This window comes from Gymnoscopelus microlampas, assembly GCF_963454915.1.
Source record: "Gymnoscopelus microlampas genome assembly, chromosome: 3".
In the NCBI taxonomy this organism is placed as follows: domain Eukaryota; kingdom Metazoa; phylum Chordata; class Actinopteri; order Myctophiformes; family Myctophidae; genus Gymnoscopelus; species Gymnoscopelus microlampas.
Genome location: NC_139940.1, coordinates 33,016,090 through 33,036,457, shown reverse-complemented (window position 1 = coordinate 33,036,457; position 20,368 = coordinate 33,016,090). Strand labels below are relative to the sequence as shown.

The 20,368-nt window shown below is 42.9% G+C and overlaps 1 protein-coding gene across 3 annotated transcripts in view; it reads right to left on the bottom strand.

Annotated features, from left to right (window-relative positions):
- Nucleotides 1-278: 278 nt before the first annotated feature.
- The window catches only part of triob (trio Rho guanine nucleotide exchange factor b), a 154,961-nt gene continuing 134,871 nt past the window's right edge, over nucleotides 279-20,368 (bottom strand). For 2 of the 3 annotated variants that reach the window (XM_084053314.1, XM_084053315.1), the window contains 23 exons: nucleotides 19,828-19,998; nucleotides 18,334-18,429; nucleotides 17,680-17,828; nucleotides 17,065-17,131; nucleotides 16,867-16,970; nucleotides 16,664-16,733; nucleotides 15,620-15,709; nucleotides 15,130-15,222; nucleotides 14,967-15,017; nucleotides 14,540-14,617; nucleotides 13,841-14,032; nucleotides 13,348-13,525; nucleotides 11,990-12,906; nucleotides 10,339-10,589; nucleotides 9,865-10,003; nucleotides 9,610-9,637; nucleotides 9,117-9,279; nucleotides 8,360-8,481; nucleotides 8,051-8,129; nucleotides 6,499-6,699; nucleotides 4,744-4,882; nucleotides 4,066-4,252; nucleotides 279-3,796 (listed from right to left, as the gene is read on the bottom strand). In XM_084053314.1, coding sequence (XP_083909440.1) covers nucleotides 3,384-3,796; nucleotides 4,066-4,252; nucleotides 4,744-4,882; nucleotides 6,499-6,699; nucleotides 8,051-8,129; nucleotides 8,360-8,481; nucleotides 9,117-9,279; nucleotides 9,610-9,637; nucleotides 9,865-10,003; nucleotides 10,339-10,589; nucleotides 11,990-12,906; nucleotides 13,348-13,525; nucleotides 13,841-14,032; nucleotides 14,540-14,617; nucleotides 14,967-15,017; nucleotides 15,130-15,222; nucleotides 15,620-15,709; nucleotides 16,664-16,733; nucleotides 16,867-16,970; nucleotides 17,065-17,131; nucleotides 17,680-17,828; nucleotides 18,334-18,429; nucleotides 19,828-19,998 — 3,978 coding nt within the window. In that variant the 3' untranslated portion in view covers nucleotides 279-3,383. Of the gene's footprint in view, nucleotides 3,797-4,065; nucleotides 4,253-4,743; nucleotides 4,883-6,498; nucleotides 6,700-8,050; nucleotides 8,130-8,359; nucleotides 8,482-9,116; nucleotides 9,280-9,609; nucleotides 9,638-9,864; nucleotides 10,004-10,338; nucleotides 10,590-11,989; nucleotides 12,907-13,347; nucleotides 13,526-13,840; nucleotides 14,033-14,539; nucleotides 14,618-14,966; nucleotides 15,018-15,129; nucleotides 15,223-15,619; nucleotides 15,710-16,663; nucleotides 16,734-16,866; nucleotides 16,971-17,064; nucleotides 17,132-17,679; nucleotides 17,829-18,333; nucleotides 18,430-19,827; nucleotides 19,999-20,368 lie in introns of those variants that run through there. The other variant, XM_084053316.1, reaches the window with a different exon arrangement.

The window sequence follows — 20,368 nt, the reverse complement described above, 5'->3', positions numbered from 1 at the left end:
TACGTGTACTTATTATGAATGATCTGAACATTAACGTGCTTTTAGGAAACCCTGACTCAGGCCAATAAATTAAAAGGACATGAAATGTGAGACTGTACAGACAACGTACATTTGACTCAACACATCTTTAGCATTTCTTATGCTTAAAACAGGCTAGTTGATAACTTCATCTATCAATCTTCAAATTAAATAAAAAACAACAAGCTGTTTTATTCCCCCCACTCATCTCTCCAGATTGACTTACTGTACACAGTAAAATCCTCAGAGTTCATTGATCCTTTTTTTATTATTTTTTTTTTTACTTGTGAGAGTCCTTTTGGTTACATCTGTACACTCTCATAGTTAAATTAATGCTGAGGAGTTTACTGTGATACTGGCACTTTAACAAAGATGAACAGACATCAGTTTCAGACAACTTTGTAACTTGAACACATCAGCTCAGTCAAATGAAAACAAGTGAAGAAGTACAACACCTTTCATGGCAGATAAAGGTCCTGTGTTGCTGAATCTTTCTCAATGGGTATATTTTCACTGTCTGGAAGAAACCTTGTAACTCCATATTTCATGTTTTTAAGTTTTGTTCTGTTTTCAGAAACTAACGGCCTAATTTATACTTCGTCCTATGACAGTGTCGTCCAAACACATCGCCATGTGACACAATTTTTGAAAATATTTGAACAATTCAGAAAACTACAAAAACATTTTGTGCCTATAATGACATGCCCAAAATAGGAATACCAGGTTGAAAGTGGTTAAGTCTGTCTGTTAGAAATGTCTAACCAATAAGTATTAACAAGAGCTTGTAACTAAATCATATCTACATTGAATCCATTGGAACAGACCATTTCTTGAAAAGTAACGGTTTTGGACATAGTTTTTCGTCCCGACAGCGATGCTATTTGAATTGTTGACTATACAAGCATTACTGTAAATTAGTTTTCCCAGAAGTATAACAGCATTCCCAAATTATTTTAAAGTCTATTGTGAGCGGGCCACTATACGGCATCTGAGTTATTCACACCACAAGACTTTTTCTTTTGCTCGGTACAACAGTGTTAATAGAGTGAAGGTTAAACCATGAGACTAAAGGGCCCGTTATAGTTGGTTGCGCACCGGTGTTGCACACCGGAAATAGACAATCTGCAAGCTCAGAATGCGTCGCACTGCAATGTGTTGTGGACTTGTAGATCGGCTATTACCGGGAGCGCAACACCTGCGCGCAACTAAGTATATCACCTTTAATACTAGCAACACATACCAATATCTATCTACAGAAGCCAACTCACACAGCAATCACTACTTTGTGCACAGCTTGGAGAAAAAAAAGGTTTTTAAATTGTTCATATTTTTCAGCGGTAAACCACCAACCAATTTCCTATTTCAACGAGAATAAATAGAGCCACAATGAACTAATGTAAACACTTCTACCTTTAGGTTCAGTGTGGTCTTTTATAACTTAACATAATCAATCATAAGAACAAGGTAAAGCATGATCAACTTTGGTATAGTTACAGAAAATAAAAACGGAACAATGACAAACCAAAAGCATAAGTGCCTATAGAATATAGATACACATTTATACATTATTTCTCATTAAGGGCTTTCAGGATATTAATACTGAACTTAATACATAAGAGTTAACACAATACAGACACCTATCGCAGTACCATGTACGTACATGCCTTTTTAGAATACGGATACAACACAAGTCTTCATAAATAGTTGCATAAATGTTAAAGCTGCAACATTGCACATGGGAATTGATGCAAAATACGAGTGCATTTCTACTATGGTAGCAGTTTGTTCATAGTAAAAGTCCAGTCACAGAAAGGGGTTTTGGAGTTTTTCATCTCCATGCATCCCAACTGACTGGACTCCTTAAATCCTAATTTATGCTTCGTGGAAAAGTGTAATGCCATGTTGCTCCGCAAAAAGGATATTTTCAAAAATAATTTCAATTTCAATTTTTGTTGTGCGACATGTTGCACAACATTTTTCAGCTGAAGCATAAATTAGGTTTAATACTCAGTAAATGAAAACAGTATTGGTTTGATTGAGACAGGTTCTTCAAAATGAGAATGAGAGGCAGGAACACTTTATTTACAAAGTAAGGCGGATGCATTTAGAAATCTGAGGAGCCTTTCCAATAGCTTTGATTATATATTTCTTTATTGTAGTCTATTTAGTCTGTGTGTATGTGTGTGCACACAGCAACACCTGATTTATTCCAAGTTGCGCACCTGTGTCATGCATCAAAAATGGCCGATCTACAAGTTCACAACGCGTTGCGCTGCGACACATTGTGAGCTTGTAGATCTGCTATTTCTGATATGCGCGCGATGCGCAACCAGCTATAAATCAGGCTTAAATAAGTGTAGAGGGCCCTATGACAAGCAAACTATTGCATTGAACAGAAATCCAATGTGTTTCTGGAACACATGGTTTTGGTCTTCATAGATTTAGACACTGCGGACCCTATTCTTGGGTTCCGCATTAACAGGCCTTATTTACTTTCTGCTTTCTACCTAACATTGGTACTCCAAAAGGTACGAATAAAGACACTTCTCTGTTTCCTCACTGTACATTTTTTCTTTTACAAAAAGTAATCTCTCGTTACAAAAAACAAACACATTTTCTCTTGTTCAACCGAAAACAACCTGAATATATATATATTTTTTAATTATACAGTATTGTTCTATTTTTTATTTATTTATTTTCTTCTGTTTAACACTGTCCAAAACACAAGACTTGCTCACGCTGGCTCTTTGAGAAAGCTTGGTTCTCTCCCTGCTAAGTAAAGGTTTGAAATCTCAAGATTCAAACAGTTCTTCTGTTGTGCGGGCATAATAACAATATGCCAAGGGCCAAGGAGTTCAGGAAATAGGTAGGGACTAGGGCGGGAGGACGGCTAGGTGGGGTCTCAAAGAGGAAAACAAAAGTGTCTAAATCTCTTATTAAAACAAAGCAATATAGATCATCAGAGTCAAAAGGTCGATCAGCAGAGGGCAGTCAGTCAGCAGCAGTAGGACATTTTGTGGCTTCATGAGGGAGAAGGAGATCATTATCACTCGCTAGTGCTGGTGGTCCGTAGTGTTCAACCACACTGTTCAACCACACCAAACTGAAGCTGAGCGTAGCTGGTTATATACATCCAATGGGCATCCAGGATAGTGCAGGGCAAACAGGAATTCCTCTTGGACAAGTGCAGATACCGGTGGCTACAGGTCTGTGCTGCGACGACATCGTAGCACGGTTGGCCACAGAACTAGAACGGAGTAGAATGGCATTCATCATCATTCAAGCCAGCATTTTAGCTCTGTGATCACAGTTTGTCTGGCGGCTGTCCAGTGTTCATTGGTGGCTCCCTGGTGCTTCCCCATTGGTCAGATGTGGTTGAGCAGGCGGCTGTGAAGGAAGGTCTTGATGGCGGCTACTGGCCGAATATCGTTCTGGTGTTTCCGTCGCTCTATGAAGGAGATGAGTCTGGAGGTATCCAGATGTGTGGTGTGGTGGTGGTGGTTCTGAGGTGGTCGTGGCTGTGAGTGACGTAAGGTGTCCCCGTTCGGGCCGTCTCGGGGCTGGAGCCAGGGCTCCTGGAGGCAGGAGGCGGCGGAGGGCCGGCGCTCTGCCTCGCCCTGGAGCAGAAGGCAGACAAAGTCCCTGGCGGCTGGGCTCACGCCCTGGAAGTAATCCTGCGGGAAGCTGAAGTCCAGGCGACAGATGTTTAGACACGTCTCCTCCACGCTCTCATCCAGGAAGGGAGAGGCACCGCTCAGCACAACATAGGTCACCACCCCTGTTAATTATTCAGTCAATTCATTAATCGCGCCAACTAATCAATCGTTTCATAGTAGCTAAAGCATTTTACCTTGTCTTGAATACTGAACTAACTTAGTTTTTCATCAAAACCTTTTTTTCCTATTTTCTTTTACCTTTCTATGTCTAAAACAAACATTAAAGATCGTAATGGCAAACAGATGTTACAAAATATTCTATTTTCTATTCATGCTCAGTAAAGGCTATGTACTGTTACTCATCACCCCCCCATTTCTCTTTGTTACAGACCTAAACTCCATAGGTCAGACGTCAGTGAGGCAGGCTGACCCAGGACCAGCTCAGGGGCGGAGAACTCAGGGCTCCCCAGTAGAGGATGGACGTACTGGGAGGATGGGTTCAACTGGACCGCATCACCAAAGTCTGTCAGCTTGATCACTGGCTGGGAAGAGGCATGCTCCACCACAATATTCTCAGGCTGGGAAAGAAGGGGGGAAAGCAATCTATCCATTAGTGTTGGAAGTACAATTCACAATACAAGGCCTACTAAACTGGATAACTCATAAAGCACTAAGCTTGTTTAAAATGAGTTCCCACGCACCCACATCATGATGACAGACAGATATGCACTACTACACAGAAGTCATACAATCAGCTTACATGTTACTGAATTGGCTTCTATTTGGACAAACACGTAAGGTGTTCTATTCTAGTCTGTTTGTCAGAATCTTTGTGATCGTAAGTATTTGTATTTAATCAGTAGAAAATGTTTCTTGAAGTGAAGCAGCCCCCTCCCCACCCTCCCCATATAGATAAAAATATAAGAGTAACTTATGCGGCAGTTCAAGTAAACCACAGTAATATAAACCCCTGTTGAATTGGAGTTAAATCTTATTCAGTTTGAACTTGATGCAGACCTAAAAACACAGAGAACGGCAGCCACGTATGTGCGTGAGGTATGTGTTTTACCTTGAGGTCGAGGTGCGCTATCCTCCAGCTGTGCAGGTAGTGGAGAGCTTCCAGAATGTCTCGGAGGTATAGAGAGACCTTCTCCTCCGTCAGGTTGCCCCAACTCACAATGTAGTCCAGGAGACGACCCTGGTCAGCCCTAAACATGACAATGACACAGTATGTTATTATTGTGTGCTGTAACATCATTCAGCACACAGACACATGCGCACGCACGCACACGCACGCGCGCGACACACACACACACACACACACACACACACACACACACACACACACACACACACACACACACACACACACACACACACACACACACACACACACACACACACACACACACACACACACACACACACACACACACACACAATTAAATTGAATGAAATTACACAAGGACACATGAAATTATATTTCTCCCAGGTCTTTGCTCTCTAAAGGGCTCTATGAGTACAGTATTATTCCATGCTGTGTATATAATCAGTATCTAGACCAGTGTTGATTTCGTCGACTAAAACTATGATGAAAAATGTCTGTCGACTACCTTTTTTCTCAATTTCTCCAACAAATAAAAACTAGACTAAAATGTTTGGGAGTAGAACTAAGACAAGTCATCATGGGTGCGTGCGGGTGTCACACACCGAAAATATGGCATCACGGCCCGCCCAAAAAATAATTTGAACTAAATGTCAACTAAAACTAGACTAAAAGTAAAACATTTCAGGGGACTAAAATATGACTAAAACTAAATCAAAATGTACTGTCAAAATCAACACTGATCTAGACTAGCACCCACATAGTCATGTTTCTGTTTTCACCATTCAATACATATTGTGCCGCTTCAACACAAGCGGCACACAAAGGGGGAAAGGCGGCTGTGTATTCCACTGTTTCCACAAACCCCAGTGAAGTTTCACTTTTGTTTTTAATGGCTTCATGGCCTTTCAAATAGATGAAAGGCTTTTCTCTGAAACCGTGGCTGATAAAGAGACAGCAAGGAAACCACAAGGCAGCGGAAGGCATTTCGAGAAAGGCAGATGACTGATTAACTTCAATGGACAGTTTGTGTTGTAATGTAGGCTCTGTCTGTAATGAGACGGTTGGCTCATTCATTGTGTTCCAAGTACTGACGTCAGTTGTGCTATACTGTACATACATGCACATAGTTAGAGGGCCCAACCTGAGATAATATAACTGGAGTTAATAGAGGTGTGAATCTTTTGGTATCTGACCGATTTGATTCCAATTCTTGAGGTCAATTCAAAATCGATTCTCAATTCAAAATGATTTCCATTCAATTTCATTGTTTTTAATTCACAACACTTGCCAACACACAGACATTGCTCTGAAACTGTATATTATTTGATGCTCTATTATTACCTACATTGTTCATCCTCAGTGACTGAGATCAATGTCAGTTAGCTTCCAAATTTTACATACTGTACATCAGTAGTTCTCAAACTTTTTCACGTCAAGGACCCCCAAATTGATAAATATGTTCAAATTGAAGATATGTTGTGCCAGGGACCCCCAGAAGCAAAGATGTGTGTTAAAAACGTTCACTAACATTCACATTTCTTTTAAATAGCTGATCTACAAGCTTGTATATCCGCTATTTTTGAATAGCCAACGTATAAAAGGTTAAAGTGGTTAAAATGATTGTGATGCTATGTTAACTACTTTTGCTGGGGACCCCCTGGAACCCCCTTTTTTTTTGGACAGTATGTGCATGCACCTGTAAAACCCCCTACTTACATCTCAAGTACAATCACATAGCTGGTTGAAGTCTCATAAGTGTCCAGCAGTCTGACCAGGTTGGGATGGTCCAGGGTCTGTAGGACCCTGATCTCCTCCAGAACCTGCTCTCGACGCAGCAGCCTCTTGTTGACATGCTTGGCTGCCACCGCACCTTTACTCCCTCTCTGGTCGCACCGCTTGGTCACCGAGAAGCGGCCTCTGGGGAACAGAAAAGTGAACAAAATGGAAAGATGCATTACAGTTTGTAGTCCTACAACCTGGAAGTGAGTTCACAATGCATTGGTTCCCTTTCCAATGTGAAATGTATCTCAAAAATAAGATCTGGGCTTAAGATAAGCCTGAGAGAGTTTCATGCTTTTGTTCTGCAACTTAAATTAGTATTAATACTACCGAGGGTAGTTATCATTTTGAAAGAACGTTTTAATATCATAAGCCTTTGTTTGTTACAAGGCTTATTTTCCCCAAATCCAATGCAAAAGAATCAGGGCGCTGCGACGGAGCGCTGTCCGTGGCACTCAATAGGTTGGACCAGGGCGAGGGATTTATGGACAGTAATCGGTAACCAATAGACACAAAGAATGTATTAGGGTCAATCATCACCACCTGTTTTGCTGCCCATTTAAACTGCAGTTTTCTGTATGTCAGATGCCGTGTTTTGAACCAAGCCTTTGCAGGCCCTACCGTCCATCATTGCTGTAGTCAGCTGTTTTGAGTCAATGTATTTTTTCTCCTTAGTCTATGTTTGTTGTTTTTTTCCTCTTTGTTTCTCAGAAGCCAGTTCTTAGTTTAGAGCTGTCTGCGTTGGCCTTTTGGTTTGTTATTTTTGTTCCTCTGCGGTCACTAAGTAAAAATGCAACCTGCAACTATACTGGTGCTGTTTTTGTTTCACCATTATTGCACAATGGGCAGAGGCTGGATTGCCAGGCACAATGGGAACCTATGGCCTACAAAAAGTCATCCCTGTAGCTATTAAGAATTCCGTCTGAGGTGCCGCATCATTTTGTGAAGTTGCTGTTTCGTAAAAGCAAAACCAACAACCTTGTTCAACAAATGTCCAATTTCCAGCAGTTATTCTTTAGGCTACATCATTCACATCAACTGAAAAAAATGGTAAAATAACTCCAAACACCATATAGTGGGCGTGCCTGTGTGTGTGTGTGTGTGTGTGTGTGTGTGTGTGTGTGTGTGTGTGTGTGTGTGTGTGTGTGTGTGTGTGTGTGTGTGTGTGTGTGCGTGCGTGCGTGCGTGCGTGCGTGCGTGCGTGCGTGCGTGCGTGCGTGCGTGCGTGCGTGCGTGCGTGCGTGCGTGCGTGCGTGCGTGTGTGTGTGAGGAGTGGAGGGAGGGGGCAGAAGGAGATTAGGAGAACGCAATCACACAAAATGTATTTAACTGACCTAAACCAATAAAGGATCATCATAGCATTTAATTTGAACTCTTTTTTTTTCTCAAGAAAAGATACACAGTGTAGTTTGTGAGTGAATAATGCTTCTGCCACTAACTCACTCCACTCCTCATCATCATTACGTAGTGTTTGAAATATAAACATTACCTTCCCAGTTCAGTGATCTCTGTGTAGTAGGACTCATAGCTGCTCTTCCAGAGGAGTTCACTGCCATCATCCGGCGTTCCTGTAAACACAGTTCATATCAGGCTGATTCAAAAGCAATCACTGATACCAATAGAATCACAATGCGTCGCATGGTGACGCATTGTGAGCATGCAGATCGTCTATTTTTCGCTATTTGGGAAATGATTATATATCTTGGAAAAATATATCATCGTCACAATAAAATATTATTTTAAGAATATAGAAAATATCATGATATTTGATTTTCTCCACATTTAACTGGACTCTCACCTGAGACTCTGAGGCTTGCACAGGAGGTCACAGAACCTGCTACATTAGTGGCAACACAGGTGTACACTCCGCTGTCCTCCATGGACACACTGAGGATACGCAGCGCTGCCTCTCCTGTCTCACTGTAAAGAGGCAGGGTGAAACACACACCATCAGACACCATCAGTGGTGGGAAAAGTACTCCGATTTTGTACTTAAGTAAAAGTATCAATACTGCAATGTAGAAATACTCCATTACAAGTTAAAGTCCGGAATTCAAAATTTACTTGAGTAAAAGTACAAAAGTATTGGCCAAAAAAAGTACCAAAAGTAAAAGTGCTCATTATGCAGGTTGTCCCATTACACAAGTTTTGTTTTACAATCTTTTGAAAATAGCAGATCTACAAGCTCACAATGCGTCGCATCGCGACGCATTGTGAGCTTGTAGATCGGCTATTTTCAAATGGCCAAAATATATATATAGGGCTATAGTGGTTAATGTATGTTTTGTAATAATAATCAAAATCTACAAAGTAACTAGTAACTCAAGTCTTCAAATAATTGTAGTGGAGTAAAAGTACAATATTTGCCTCTGAGATGTAGTGGAGTAGGAGTAAAAGTACTGAAAATTGTAAATACTCCAAAAAAGTAAAAAATACCTAAAACCTGTACTCAAGTACAGCACTTGAGTAAATGTTACTTTACACCACTGGACACCATGCTAACTTTACCACAAGACACGAGTGCTTCCGCTGAAATCAGAGCAGCCTCCTCTCACCTGTACGTGATGCTGTAGTGGCCATTGTTGCTCAGAGTGTCATTGTCGGGCCCTCTCCAGGTGACGGTGGCCCGGGGCCGACCGCACACCTTACACCTCAGAGTGACGCTGTCGTCACTCTCACACACCACGTCACTGACGGGGACGAGGAACTCTGGAGGAGCTGGAGAGAGACGGAATGAGAGGTCTTACTTACTTGTTTTTAAAACAGAGGCCCAAGTCAGGGAGGATTGACGCAGGGAAACACAACAGGGCTCTATTGATTGTTATGAAGAAATAATTATCTATAGATATTAGTATGTTGGGTTTGGTTGTGATATACAATGAGCAAAATGGCGTTTAGATTTTAGGTTTAGGTTTTGTGTTATGAGAATTTATTTTGAAACTGCAATGCATTTTTTTTAGGTCTATACGTAGCCACTGATGAACTGAACCACAGCAGTTCTACTGCAACTCAAAGTAAAGTGTTACAAGTGAATTATTGTGTACATACCATCATAGATGTAGTTGGGGTTCAGAAGCTGAAAGGTATTGAGAACAAAAAAATGATTAGCTTCCTCATACAGTAAGTAAATAAACTTACATCAGTAAATTAAATAATTTTAAGACAACAGACTTTTTTTAAGGCCTTGGGACTGAATGTAAGACTTCACCATGACATATACAAGTAACTAGATGTGAGACATTTCAATGCCTGAAAATTAGAAAACACAATTTGAGAGACACTGAAGCTGACATTTCACTCTACCTTGACAGAAACTTTGTTTGCCAGGCCGTCCTGAGACTTGCGATAGCCGTTCTCCATCTTGCCCTCCTTCCGGTTCTCCTTGTCTCTCTTCTCGGACTTACGTCGAATTCTAAGTGCTGTGTGCCATGATAATGACTTTCTAAAGGAAGAAGAGGCAGGCAGTGTGCTTAGTCTTTAACCCACTAAGACCTGGAACGCATCTGTGTCGCTTTAGATTTATTTGGCTATTCAAAAATAGCAGATATACAAGCTCATAGCGCGGCACCGAGTGCCGCGCTATGAGCTTGTAGATCTGCTATTTTTGAAAAATCTAGAAAAAATATTTTCCAGATTTTTTTCAAAAAACTGTTAGGATTTAGAAAACATTTTTTAGAATCGCCTCAGGTCTTAATGGGTTAAAGGTTAACAGGAACATTTATTTACTATTAATCCTTCCCATATTTGTTCCTGTGATATCTGCATGCGTGTTCTTACTTGATGGTTCCTTCGGGGAGTTCGGGGGTGATGGAAGCTGAGGTGTGTCCCAATACGTAGCCAGGGATCCAGCCCTCAGCTGCGGGGCAGTGCTCGGTGGCCGCTCTGTACACCAGAAACATGTTTTGCTGGTTGCTGGCTAACATTTGGACCACCTCGCCTTGTGCCACACAGATCTCGTCTTCCTTCACGGCCACATAGTCCTGAGTCACCAGCATGGTGGACACACTGCTGCTACTGCTGCTTTCACTCTGCAGGGGGAGAGGGTTGGACATCATTAAACATCATGCCGAGGCCGCAAGCGAATAATGAATGGATAGATTATGTTTCAACACACACAAGTGTGCACGCGCACACACAAGCATTTATAATGAACTATAAGTACTAAGGCAAATTAAGACAAACCATCAGAAATAACTTAACAAAAAAGAACTCATGGAAATAGTTACCAAATTCACACACACATGCACATGCCTATAGTACACCCATCCTCACACCCCCACACACATTAATACAAACTTAATTTGATGTTGAAGAGGGAGAAATGGGTGGGGGAAAAGCTTTGAAACACTTAAAAAGCTCCATTATACCAATCAAATGCTTCATTTGATTGAAAGTAAACCCCTAACAAGGGGCTCGCTAATACATGTATGCCTGACCACATGCCATGAAGCAAATATTAGTCAGTGCTTTGTTATTCTGCGGAGGTGTGGTTAGAGCTAAAGTTGTGAAAGGGACATTCCAGTCAACAGTTTATACAGAGACAGATCATTTCAAGATTCAAGGGATTTATTTGTCATTCACTCATACAAGTACAAGCAGCCAAATGTTGGTGTGACATGCTCCACAGACTGTGCTAACAATATATCATAACAAGATCTAATACTGGGTATAAAAATAACGCAGGCGGTGTAGTGGTAATGATCTCTGGGTTTTTCAAAGATAGAACAGGCTAAGAAGTACAGCAGGAGTTCCGGTAAGAGGAAATGCAGAGGGCCTGAGCAATGACTGCAGACTTGAGTGAAGTGGAGATTGCTGAAAATAAGGTTAAGAAGAAAAGGGGGGGAGGCAAGAGGTCGTAAAAGTAAAAGTTTGGATTTTCTTTATTATTTTTCTTTTCAGACTTTTCTTTTTTTCTAGCAATTTTTATAACTGGCTAAGCCACCAGGCTAAATTTGGACTTCTGATCACAATGTAATCCTCGAACACTTCACGGAAGCATTTCTAGCTCACATTCAGAGAACATCGGTGCCTATTAGTTGCAGCTGCGAAGCACATAGCAAAACTGAGGATTGCTTAACAATGTCTTATGGGAATCTAAACGGAGAAGAACAGATAGTAAACAACCGCTCTGTCAGCCAACTCCACACTGTTAGTACAATCCAGAAAAGTTACACCCACACCCACACACACACACACACACACACACACACCCACACACACCCACCCACACACAGACATACACACATCGTAGTGGCAGGTTAGTGAGCTTAGATAGGAGATTATTTCCAGCGCCACAGCAGTACTAGTGATAGTAGTAGATGTTGCATGAAGAAGCCATTCTCAGAGCCAGTGGCAGGATGACTGGCCGACCAGTCAGCCAGTGTCGGGGGGTTAGTGACTAGTGTTGAAGCCCGGGCCTTAATCTTACCCCGTTGCTCTGGGTGGACTGTATGGACTGCTCGCTGGTGGAAGAGCAAGTGCTCATGCGGTCTACATCCTTACTGTGGGTGGAGTGGCGGTGATGAGAGGGTGTACCGTGGCTTCCTCTGCCTACAGAGTCCCCGCCGCCGCCACCACCACCGTCACTGGGGTAGGAGAAAGAACCAGGCCGGCTGGCGGGGGAGGCAGGCATGCTCGGGACCGTGGCCCAGAAAGAGCTGCCTTTGTGAGCCGGGCTGGCGGGAACGAAGGCATCCTTCCCCGGACCTCCACCTCCTCCAGGGGACTGAGGTGAAGTCAGGGGAGAAACCGTCCCGACTCGCGGGTTTTTCAGCGGCAGGTTCAGAGGAGCCACGGCCATCTGTGCCACGGCCGCCGGCTGCTGTCTCTGGGGGTCCTCGCCGCCCCGCAGGCCCTGCCTGGGGCTGCCCTCCGAGCTTCCCGACGGCACATTACTGTTATTACTGTTACTGCCGCGAGGGCCGTCCAGCACCCTCATCTTAGGGACCTCGGAGGCTAACGCCTCCTCGTCCGCGGCGGCAGCGGCATCTGGATAAGGGTTAGGGGGGAGGGACAGTGGGGTCTGGGGGTGGCAAGGTGACCACGTACCTGCTGATCTATCGGGCCCCTCGGGGCCCGGGGGGTGGTGGTGGTGGACGGGCTGGGGGAGGCGCGAGGAAGGCTGGGGGATGCGAGAGGGCCGGGATCGCGGGCCGCCGCAGAGGGAGGAGTTGCTTCCGGATCCCCCGGAGCCGCCGCCGCCTCCTCCTCCTCCTCCTCCGCCTATGTTGGAGGTGCTGTTGCATCCGCTTCCCCCTGGCAGACCTCCGCTACTGCTGCCGCTCGGCCCGCCTGAGCCCCCGCCCCCAACGTGATTCCTCTGGTACTCTATGGGAGAGGTCAGAGCTGGGGGGGAAAGGGGGGGAGAGGGGGGGTGAAGACAAGAAAGCAGCAGTGAATCAGATTATATTAAATGTGCTGAATAAAATTCACACATTACAAAACAAATTAAATAAGGATATCTTTTAACTATGAAGGGGGTTTTACTGAAGAGGTCTGATTAGGCTTTTGTAGGAAATACACACATGTACAGTGTATCGTGCTCCTAGACATTTACAAGGAAATACTTCTTTGAATACAAATAATGATAAAACCATCAACTGCAGACCAAAGCAAATGTGTTGAACTGCAAGTTCAACAAATGGATTTTGCTGTGGTGATCATGTGTATAGTAGCAGAGTGGCTCTGCATGATGACTTTCAGTACACCGCAGTTCAGTACACGACACACCTCTAAAATGGCAGCGTCTGTATGTGTTGTACATAATAGTGTACAATAGGCTCTTACCATTGAGGAAGTTGCGCTGGTTCTCCAGTATCTGGCTGACCTGGTGGATCCAGACCTGACTGACCCCGGGGCTGGTGGAGTGCAGCGTGTAGTTCTCCTGGCTGCCACTAGAGGACCTGGAGGTTAGCGTGAACTTACAGGGGTCTTCTGGGTTCTCCTCCAGTCCCAGCCAGCTCACCTGAGGGCAAGAGAAGAATGTGGCTTATGAACAAACAATATTCTATTATCCTCTCATTGTGAAAGGTTCACAGCCTAAGCCAATGGTTCTCAAACGTTTTAATTTCAAGGACCCCCAGTTTTGTTTGCATTTGGCCACAGACCGCCATAACTCTGAGAGTGTACAAATGGAACCAAATTGATTTCATTTGTATACTCTTGGAGTTATAGACCTGTAAGGGTCCATCCCTGGACCCTTTGAGAGCCACTGACCAAAGCTAATACTCCTCTCATGAAACATAATCTTGGCAGAAGATGATAGATGATGGTCCCTTACCTTGATGCTGTTCTTGAAGAGGTAGCCAGGAGTGCTGTAGCCCTTCTTTTTGTCGAGGGGCTCGCTGAAGATAACTATCTGCTCAAAGAGGAAGACTCTCCTTTCCTTCATCCTGGACAGAAGGCCTCCGTCCTGATCTGAAAACATGAACGTGTCCTGAAGGAGCAATCTGCCCTGGGCCACAATTTTACCCTTGAGAGGAGAACGGACACAAGACAGGAAGTGGCGGGAGGATACTTAGTGCAGCAGAATCAAGTACAACACACTGTCATAGAGTGGAACACAGTACATTGTATACAAATAATAGATCAATGTAGTACATACAGTAGAGCTTTGACTCATGTATAGACACTGACACCTAGTGGTATTAACTCATTTGATTCATAGATAATTAAAAGAGGGCAAACAGATGTGCGACACGCACGCACGCACACACACACACACACACACACACACACACACACACACACACACACACACACACACACACACACACACACACACACACACACACACACACACACACACACACACACACACACACACACAAGCACACACTAACAAGCACACACACACACACACGCACACACTCACTCACACACACTCACTCACTCACTCACTCACTCACTCACTCACACACACACTCACTCACTCACTCACACTTCAAAACTTTCCAAACTAAGAGAACCAGTGTCTTACTTCGAAGCCTTGGAGACGTCCAACGTTCATCATGTCGTTGCAGCGCTTGGGAACCACACACATGACCTCTACTGCTTTCTACAGCAATACAAGGAAACAACAAGAAGAAGATATTTTAGTCTTCTTCATTAAAGTAGAACAACTGAGTGGTAATACATTACATTACAGTCATTTAGCAGACGCTTTTATCCAAAGCTTTTATCCAAAGCTTTTATCCAAAGCGACTTAGATGATTAAATAGATGATTAAAGAATCATTTGTACTCAAGGCTGAAGGCTGATATTGCCAAACATGTTCAAAATGTCGTCAGGCTCATTAAAACACCACCCATTTCTTGTCGGATCCACAGCCATTAGCTCAAGCAACCACTTATTGAGTACCATGAATCATTCTACAAGACAAGGCTTTCCAGAGCAACTCATCATACCTCCAGCTCTGCTGTGTCTGCCCCAGCCTTCTTGGAAATCTTTAGAAGATCCTGGGAGAAATAAAAATTGTACCGGTTGTGAGCATTCTTTCCTCTGAGACAACAGAGTTCACTATGTGTTCTTGTCAGTCGTGTTTATCAAGCGAGATGTGGGTGCACTGACCTTCAGTAGCAGCTGGTACTTCATGATGCGCTGGACAGGTTTGATCAGCAGGTCGGTGAGCTGCAGTCTGTGGCCCAAACGCTGCTTAAGGTCCTGGTGGAAGACAAATGTTCGCTTTAAAATATATATATATTCAAAGATTTGCACAATTTTTCATGATTTTTCAAAAATAGCAGATCTACAAGCTCATAGCGTGGCACGAAGTGACGCGCTATGAGCTTGTAGATCTGCTGTTTTTAAAAAGCCAAAGTATACAATTGGGCTTTTTAGCTCAAATCTAAAATGACACAGATGCTTTCCCGATCTTAATGGGTTAAACAACATTAAACCATTGATGCTAGTGCCACTCACAGCACATAAGTAGAGCTTAATATGACGCTAGTAAAAGGTTTCAACTGAAGTGAGTAAAAATGTTAATCAGTCAACACACTGTAAGGCTATATAAAAACATGAGGAAAGGATGGTTAAGTGTGTAAAATGTGATTCTTACTTCAAAGTATGTGTCAATGTACTCAGACACAATGTGCTCAGACTTGGGCTTGTTCTGACAGTACACTACGTACATCTGTAGCCTCCGTTCCTAGAAGAGAAAGACAGCAGTGACAGGCTTTAGGCAGAGACATACAGTACAGTATGAAGAGAAAGACAGCAGTGAGAGGCTTTAGGCAGAGACATACAGTACAGTATGAAGAGAAAGACAGCAGTGAGAGGCTTTAGGCAGAGACATACAGTACAGTATGAAGAGAAAGACAGCAGTGAGAGGCTTTAGGCAGAGACATACAGTACAGTATGAAGAGAAAGACAGCAGTGAGAGGCTTAGGCAGAGACATACAGTACAGTATGAAGAGAAAGACAGCAGTGAGAGGCTTTAGGCAGAGACATACAGTACAGCAGTGGTGGAAAAAGTACTCAAATTCTTTACTTAAGTAAAAGTACCAATACTGCAATATAAAAATACTCTGTTTCAAGTAAAAGTCCAGAATTAAAAAATTACTTGAGTAAAAGTACAAAAGTATTGGCACCAAAATGTACTTAAAGTACCAAAAGTAAAAGTACTAAATATTTGAAAATAGCCGATCTACAAGCTCACAACGCGTCGCGATGCGACGCGTTGTGAGCTTGTAGATCTGCTATTTTCAAATAGCCTAGGTATAAAATAGGTTTAAAGTGGTTAATGTATGCTTCATAATATCATAATTTATATCTGAAAAGTAACTAGTAACTAAAGTTTTCAAATAAATGTAGTGGAGTAAAAGTACAATATTTGCCTCTGAGATGTAGTGGAGTAGAAGTAAAAGTATTGGAAATTGGAAATACTCAACTAAAGTACAAATACCTCAAAATTGTACTTAAGTACAGTACTTGAGTAAATGTACTTAGTTACTTTACACCACTGCAGTACAGTATGAAGGTTTCTTTCACTTCCCCCAAATATACCTGATCATGTTAGAATGAGTGTTTATATTGGCTGTAGATGTTGTGAAATGAAAAGATAATGAATTAACGAGTAATGAATAAATGCATTTTCTTTCACCTGTTTGACAAACAGAGGAGCCAGCCTCTCATGATCCTCCAAGCACTTCTCTAGTTCTCCAAGGAACAAGCTGTGAAGCAGTCAAGAGACACTGCATTAAGGTAAAACTGTTTTCAAAAGTCAAATTAAAGCTATTCCAATGGAAAGACAGTTATTCACAGAAATTCATGTCAAAGTCAAACTGAAAGAGACAGTCAGCATACTCTTTGTGCCAGTCGTAGATCTGGTGGATGTTTCCAAAGACGATCTTGTCTTTTCCTCTCATGTCATCTGGGACTCCTTCCTCTTTCATTCTGGTCATGTAGCCCTGGCAGTGCACATAGGTTTGAAATACATGTTTAGATACATTCAGTAGGCCCATCTGATAGTTGTTTTTCAGGTGGTAATTTTCCTTACTGTACCTCCACCACTGATCCCAGGTCTCGGACGTAGTCCCTCTCAGTCTCCACCAGCTCCAGTAGCACATAGCTGGGGATGGAAAACAAACCTTCACCATCTCATACAAATGGATGAAACTAGCTGTAGCTGTGCTTATGGGGGTCCTAATCGTTGCAATTATAAGATAGCACTATAGCCATAAGATAGGGTTTCTCTATTTCTTTTTTTTCCTCTTTTCTTTCCATATTGTCGCTGTCAGGCAAAAACCTACAGTCAATGGGAGACAAACTTAATCACTTTCAAACTGGCATCCCTATTTCATGTCATTAGAGGGAAAGGATAAAAAAATTATAATACAAAAAATAATACAGTTTTGGTACGATGACGTATAAATAATATAGTATATTGAAAAAACTAAAATATGAAATATAGAGATACAATGGATCTGCCTGACAGTGGCGATATGTAACTCCAGTATTCACAACAAGCTGAGGGGATTGCCTGTTGGCCCAGCCAGGTAGTGCACTGACCATTATACTGCCCTGTGTCGCTGCACTCTCTCCTATCTAAATAAAGCATACAATGCCAAGAAAGAAACAATCTTTAAATTAAAAAAAAGAGACAGAGATAGAACTCACTGTCTTCTCTTCAGGAAGTTAGACTTGCGCTCGTCCAAGTCGTCGATGGGGGAGGAGGAGGAGAGGAGGGAGTTGTCAGAGGGGTTGAGAGAGGGAGAGCTGCTGTCCCCCTGTTCCACTGACAGAGAGCTGGGACGGTCCTCCAGAGACTGACGCATGATGGAGACATGCGTGAGAAGAGGAGTGGCAGAGACATCGAAAAAAACAAGAGAGAAGAAAACAAACAAAACAAAGAATGAAATAAAGGTGTTGATGAAGGATTGAAAGAGAACATTAATCTCATCATGTTTTTACATTCCAAAAATATGAAAACCAACATCATTGTAATTGTAGTGTTGACTTTTATATGTGTCTAAATGTAGGCCAGTGGGCGTTTGTGGGGGGGGGTGGTTGCTAGGGTGGTTGGAACAGGGTACAGTGGGCGTGTGTTTGTGGGGGGGCGGATGCCAGGTGGTTGGAACAGGGGGGACAGCTGGCACAGTGAGTCCATGTTCAGACATGACAGATGACAGATGACTGGTAGGTTATGACACGATCCTCTCCAACAACACCATAAAAGAGCACGTAGGAAAACACCCACCCAAACCCTAGATACGCAGGGTAATGAGTGTGTGTGTGTGTGTGTGTGTGTGGTCAGTGTAATTTTGTTCATACCATTTTGCTCTTCACCAACTCTTCTATGGCGCTGACTAGTTCAGCAGCACTGGGAGTCTCTGAACTACCAGGTCGACCAGAGAGACGGGAAGCAGCCTGAGAGAGTGACCGACATAGACAGCGACATTAAGAGAGAAGAAGAGCGAGAGAGACAGGGAGTCAGACAGACAGAGTGACAGACAGACAGACAGAGAGTGACCGGTTTACAGAACAACAGACAGACTTTATAGACAGAATTTATAAGCCACTTGTTTTTATGATAGCTTACTTTAAGACCTGCACTACTGCTCCTTTTTTAACCTCCCATGATGCCTTGTTATACAAAACATCAACAATTATGAATAATAATATAATAATAATAATATGATAATTGTCATTTGGGTGCTGCCTCATAAGACAATAATGTCAGCTGATGTGTTAGAACATGTGATGTGTCACACATACTGTGTGAATGGTCAGGCTCACCATTGATGGGCTTGGACTCCCGATATCCCATTTGTCCAAATAAGAATTACAGTGGGTGTGATGTCCCTAATCGTTGGCTGAACTGGGGCCTAGTTGGAGCTAATCACAGGCTAATGTTGAACACACAAGGGTAATGAGGTGGGCTCAGGTCAAGGACAAGTTCTTGGATTAGACAGCTCTCTGAACTTGGTCAAATGTCTACAGAGAGAGGGAATGTTGCTAAATATTCTATTGGAGGAAATGCTCGACTCTGAAATGGGCCAGTAACAAGCACACACTGAGGCAAAGTGCCAGGATTCCAGGAGATATCCGATACGACACAAGACTTAAAGAGAATACACCATTTGGCTGCCCAAAACCTCAGCAGTCTACAGTGCTTAAATGGAGTATTCACTACAGTAACAATAGCAATTGTATACAGCTCAAAGGGGAATGAATGTGTGAGGAGATATCAAGTAACAGGAAGAAGAACAGGAGTGGGTAAAGAGAATCATAACAGGAGTGACAGAAGGTTTTTCTTTTACATGGAAAGGTAGGGAAACTGGGAGAGAAGAGAATCAGAACAGAAATCAACATAATGCTGAAGATATTATAGGATCATGCAACCATAAAGAAAAGAAGGAAACAGAAAAAGATGTATTAGTGACAAAGTCAAGAACAATGTAATCTAATGCAAGCCCTTTGTGGCTGTGCATGATTAAAAATGACATTTACTGTCATGTACTGTATGTAAAGCATGCAATGATTTGAATTGACTTAAAACTAAATGAGCCTGAAACACAGTGGCAAAGGTAGAAAAAAATTACACAAAAAACAAGCGATCAAACCATCTGTGTGTGTGTGTGTGTGTGTGTGTGTGTGTGTGTGTGTGTGTGTGTGTGTGTGTGTGTGTGTGTGTGTGTGTGTGTGTGTGTGTGTGTGTGTGTGTGTGTGTGTGTGTGTGTGTGTGTGTGTGTGTGTGTGTGTGTGAGTGTGCACGCGTGTGTGTGTGCATGTCTCTATCAGTGCATGCACATCATGTCTCTTCACCTTGTCGTCCTGGGAGTCAGGCTGCAGCAGGCTGTGCTGCTGGATGGCCATAGGGGGCGGTAGAGGGAGGGCGTCCACACCCTCCTCACCCTCCTCCTCCCCACAGCTCTGCATGCCAGACGACGACGACTTGGAGAGGGTCCCGCTGCTTAGGCCCTCATTACGCATGCGCTGAGAGAGAGAGAGAGAGAGAGAGAGAGAGAGAGAGAGAAAAAAATAGCGTTAACTAAGTTGATGTTGAACATACATCGACATACATTACATTGTAAACCAGTTTATCAAGCATCGACCGATGCCAGATCTATGGGTCCGATGCCGATCCTGATTTAGGAGAGTCCTAACCTTTTTGCAAATCATTGAATATATATATATATTTTTGTTAAAGCTCAAATCTTTGCTTCTGGGGAGGGAGGGGGGGGGGGGGGTCCCTGGAACAACATATCTTGAGATGGGGGTCCACGGCCAAATACATATCATTTTGGGGGTCCTTGACATGGAAAAAAGTTTGAGAACCACTGATTATAGCAACATACGTTTTTTT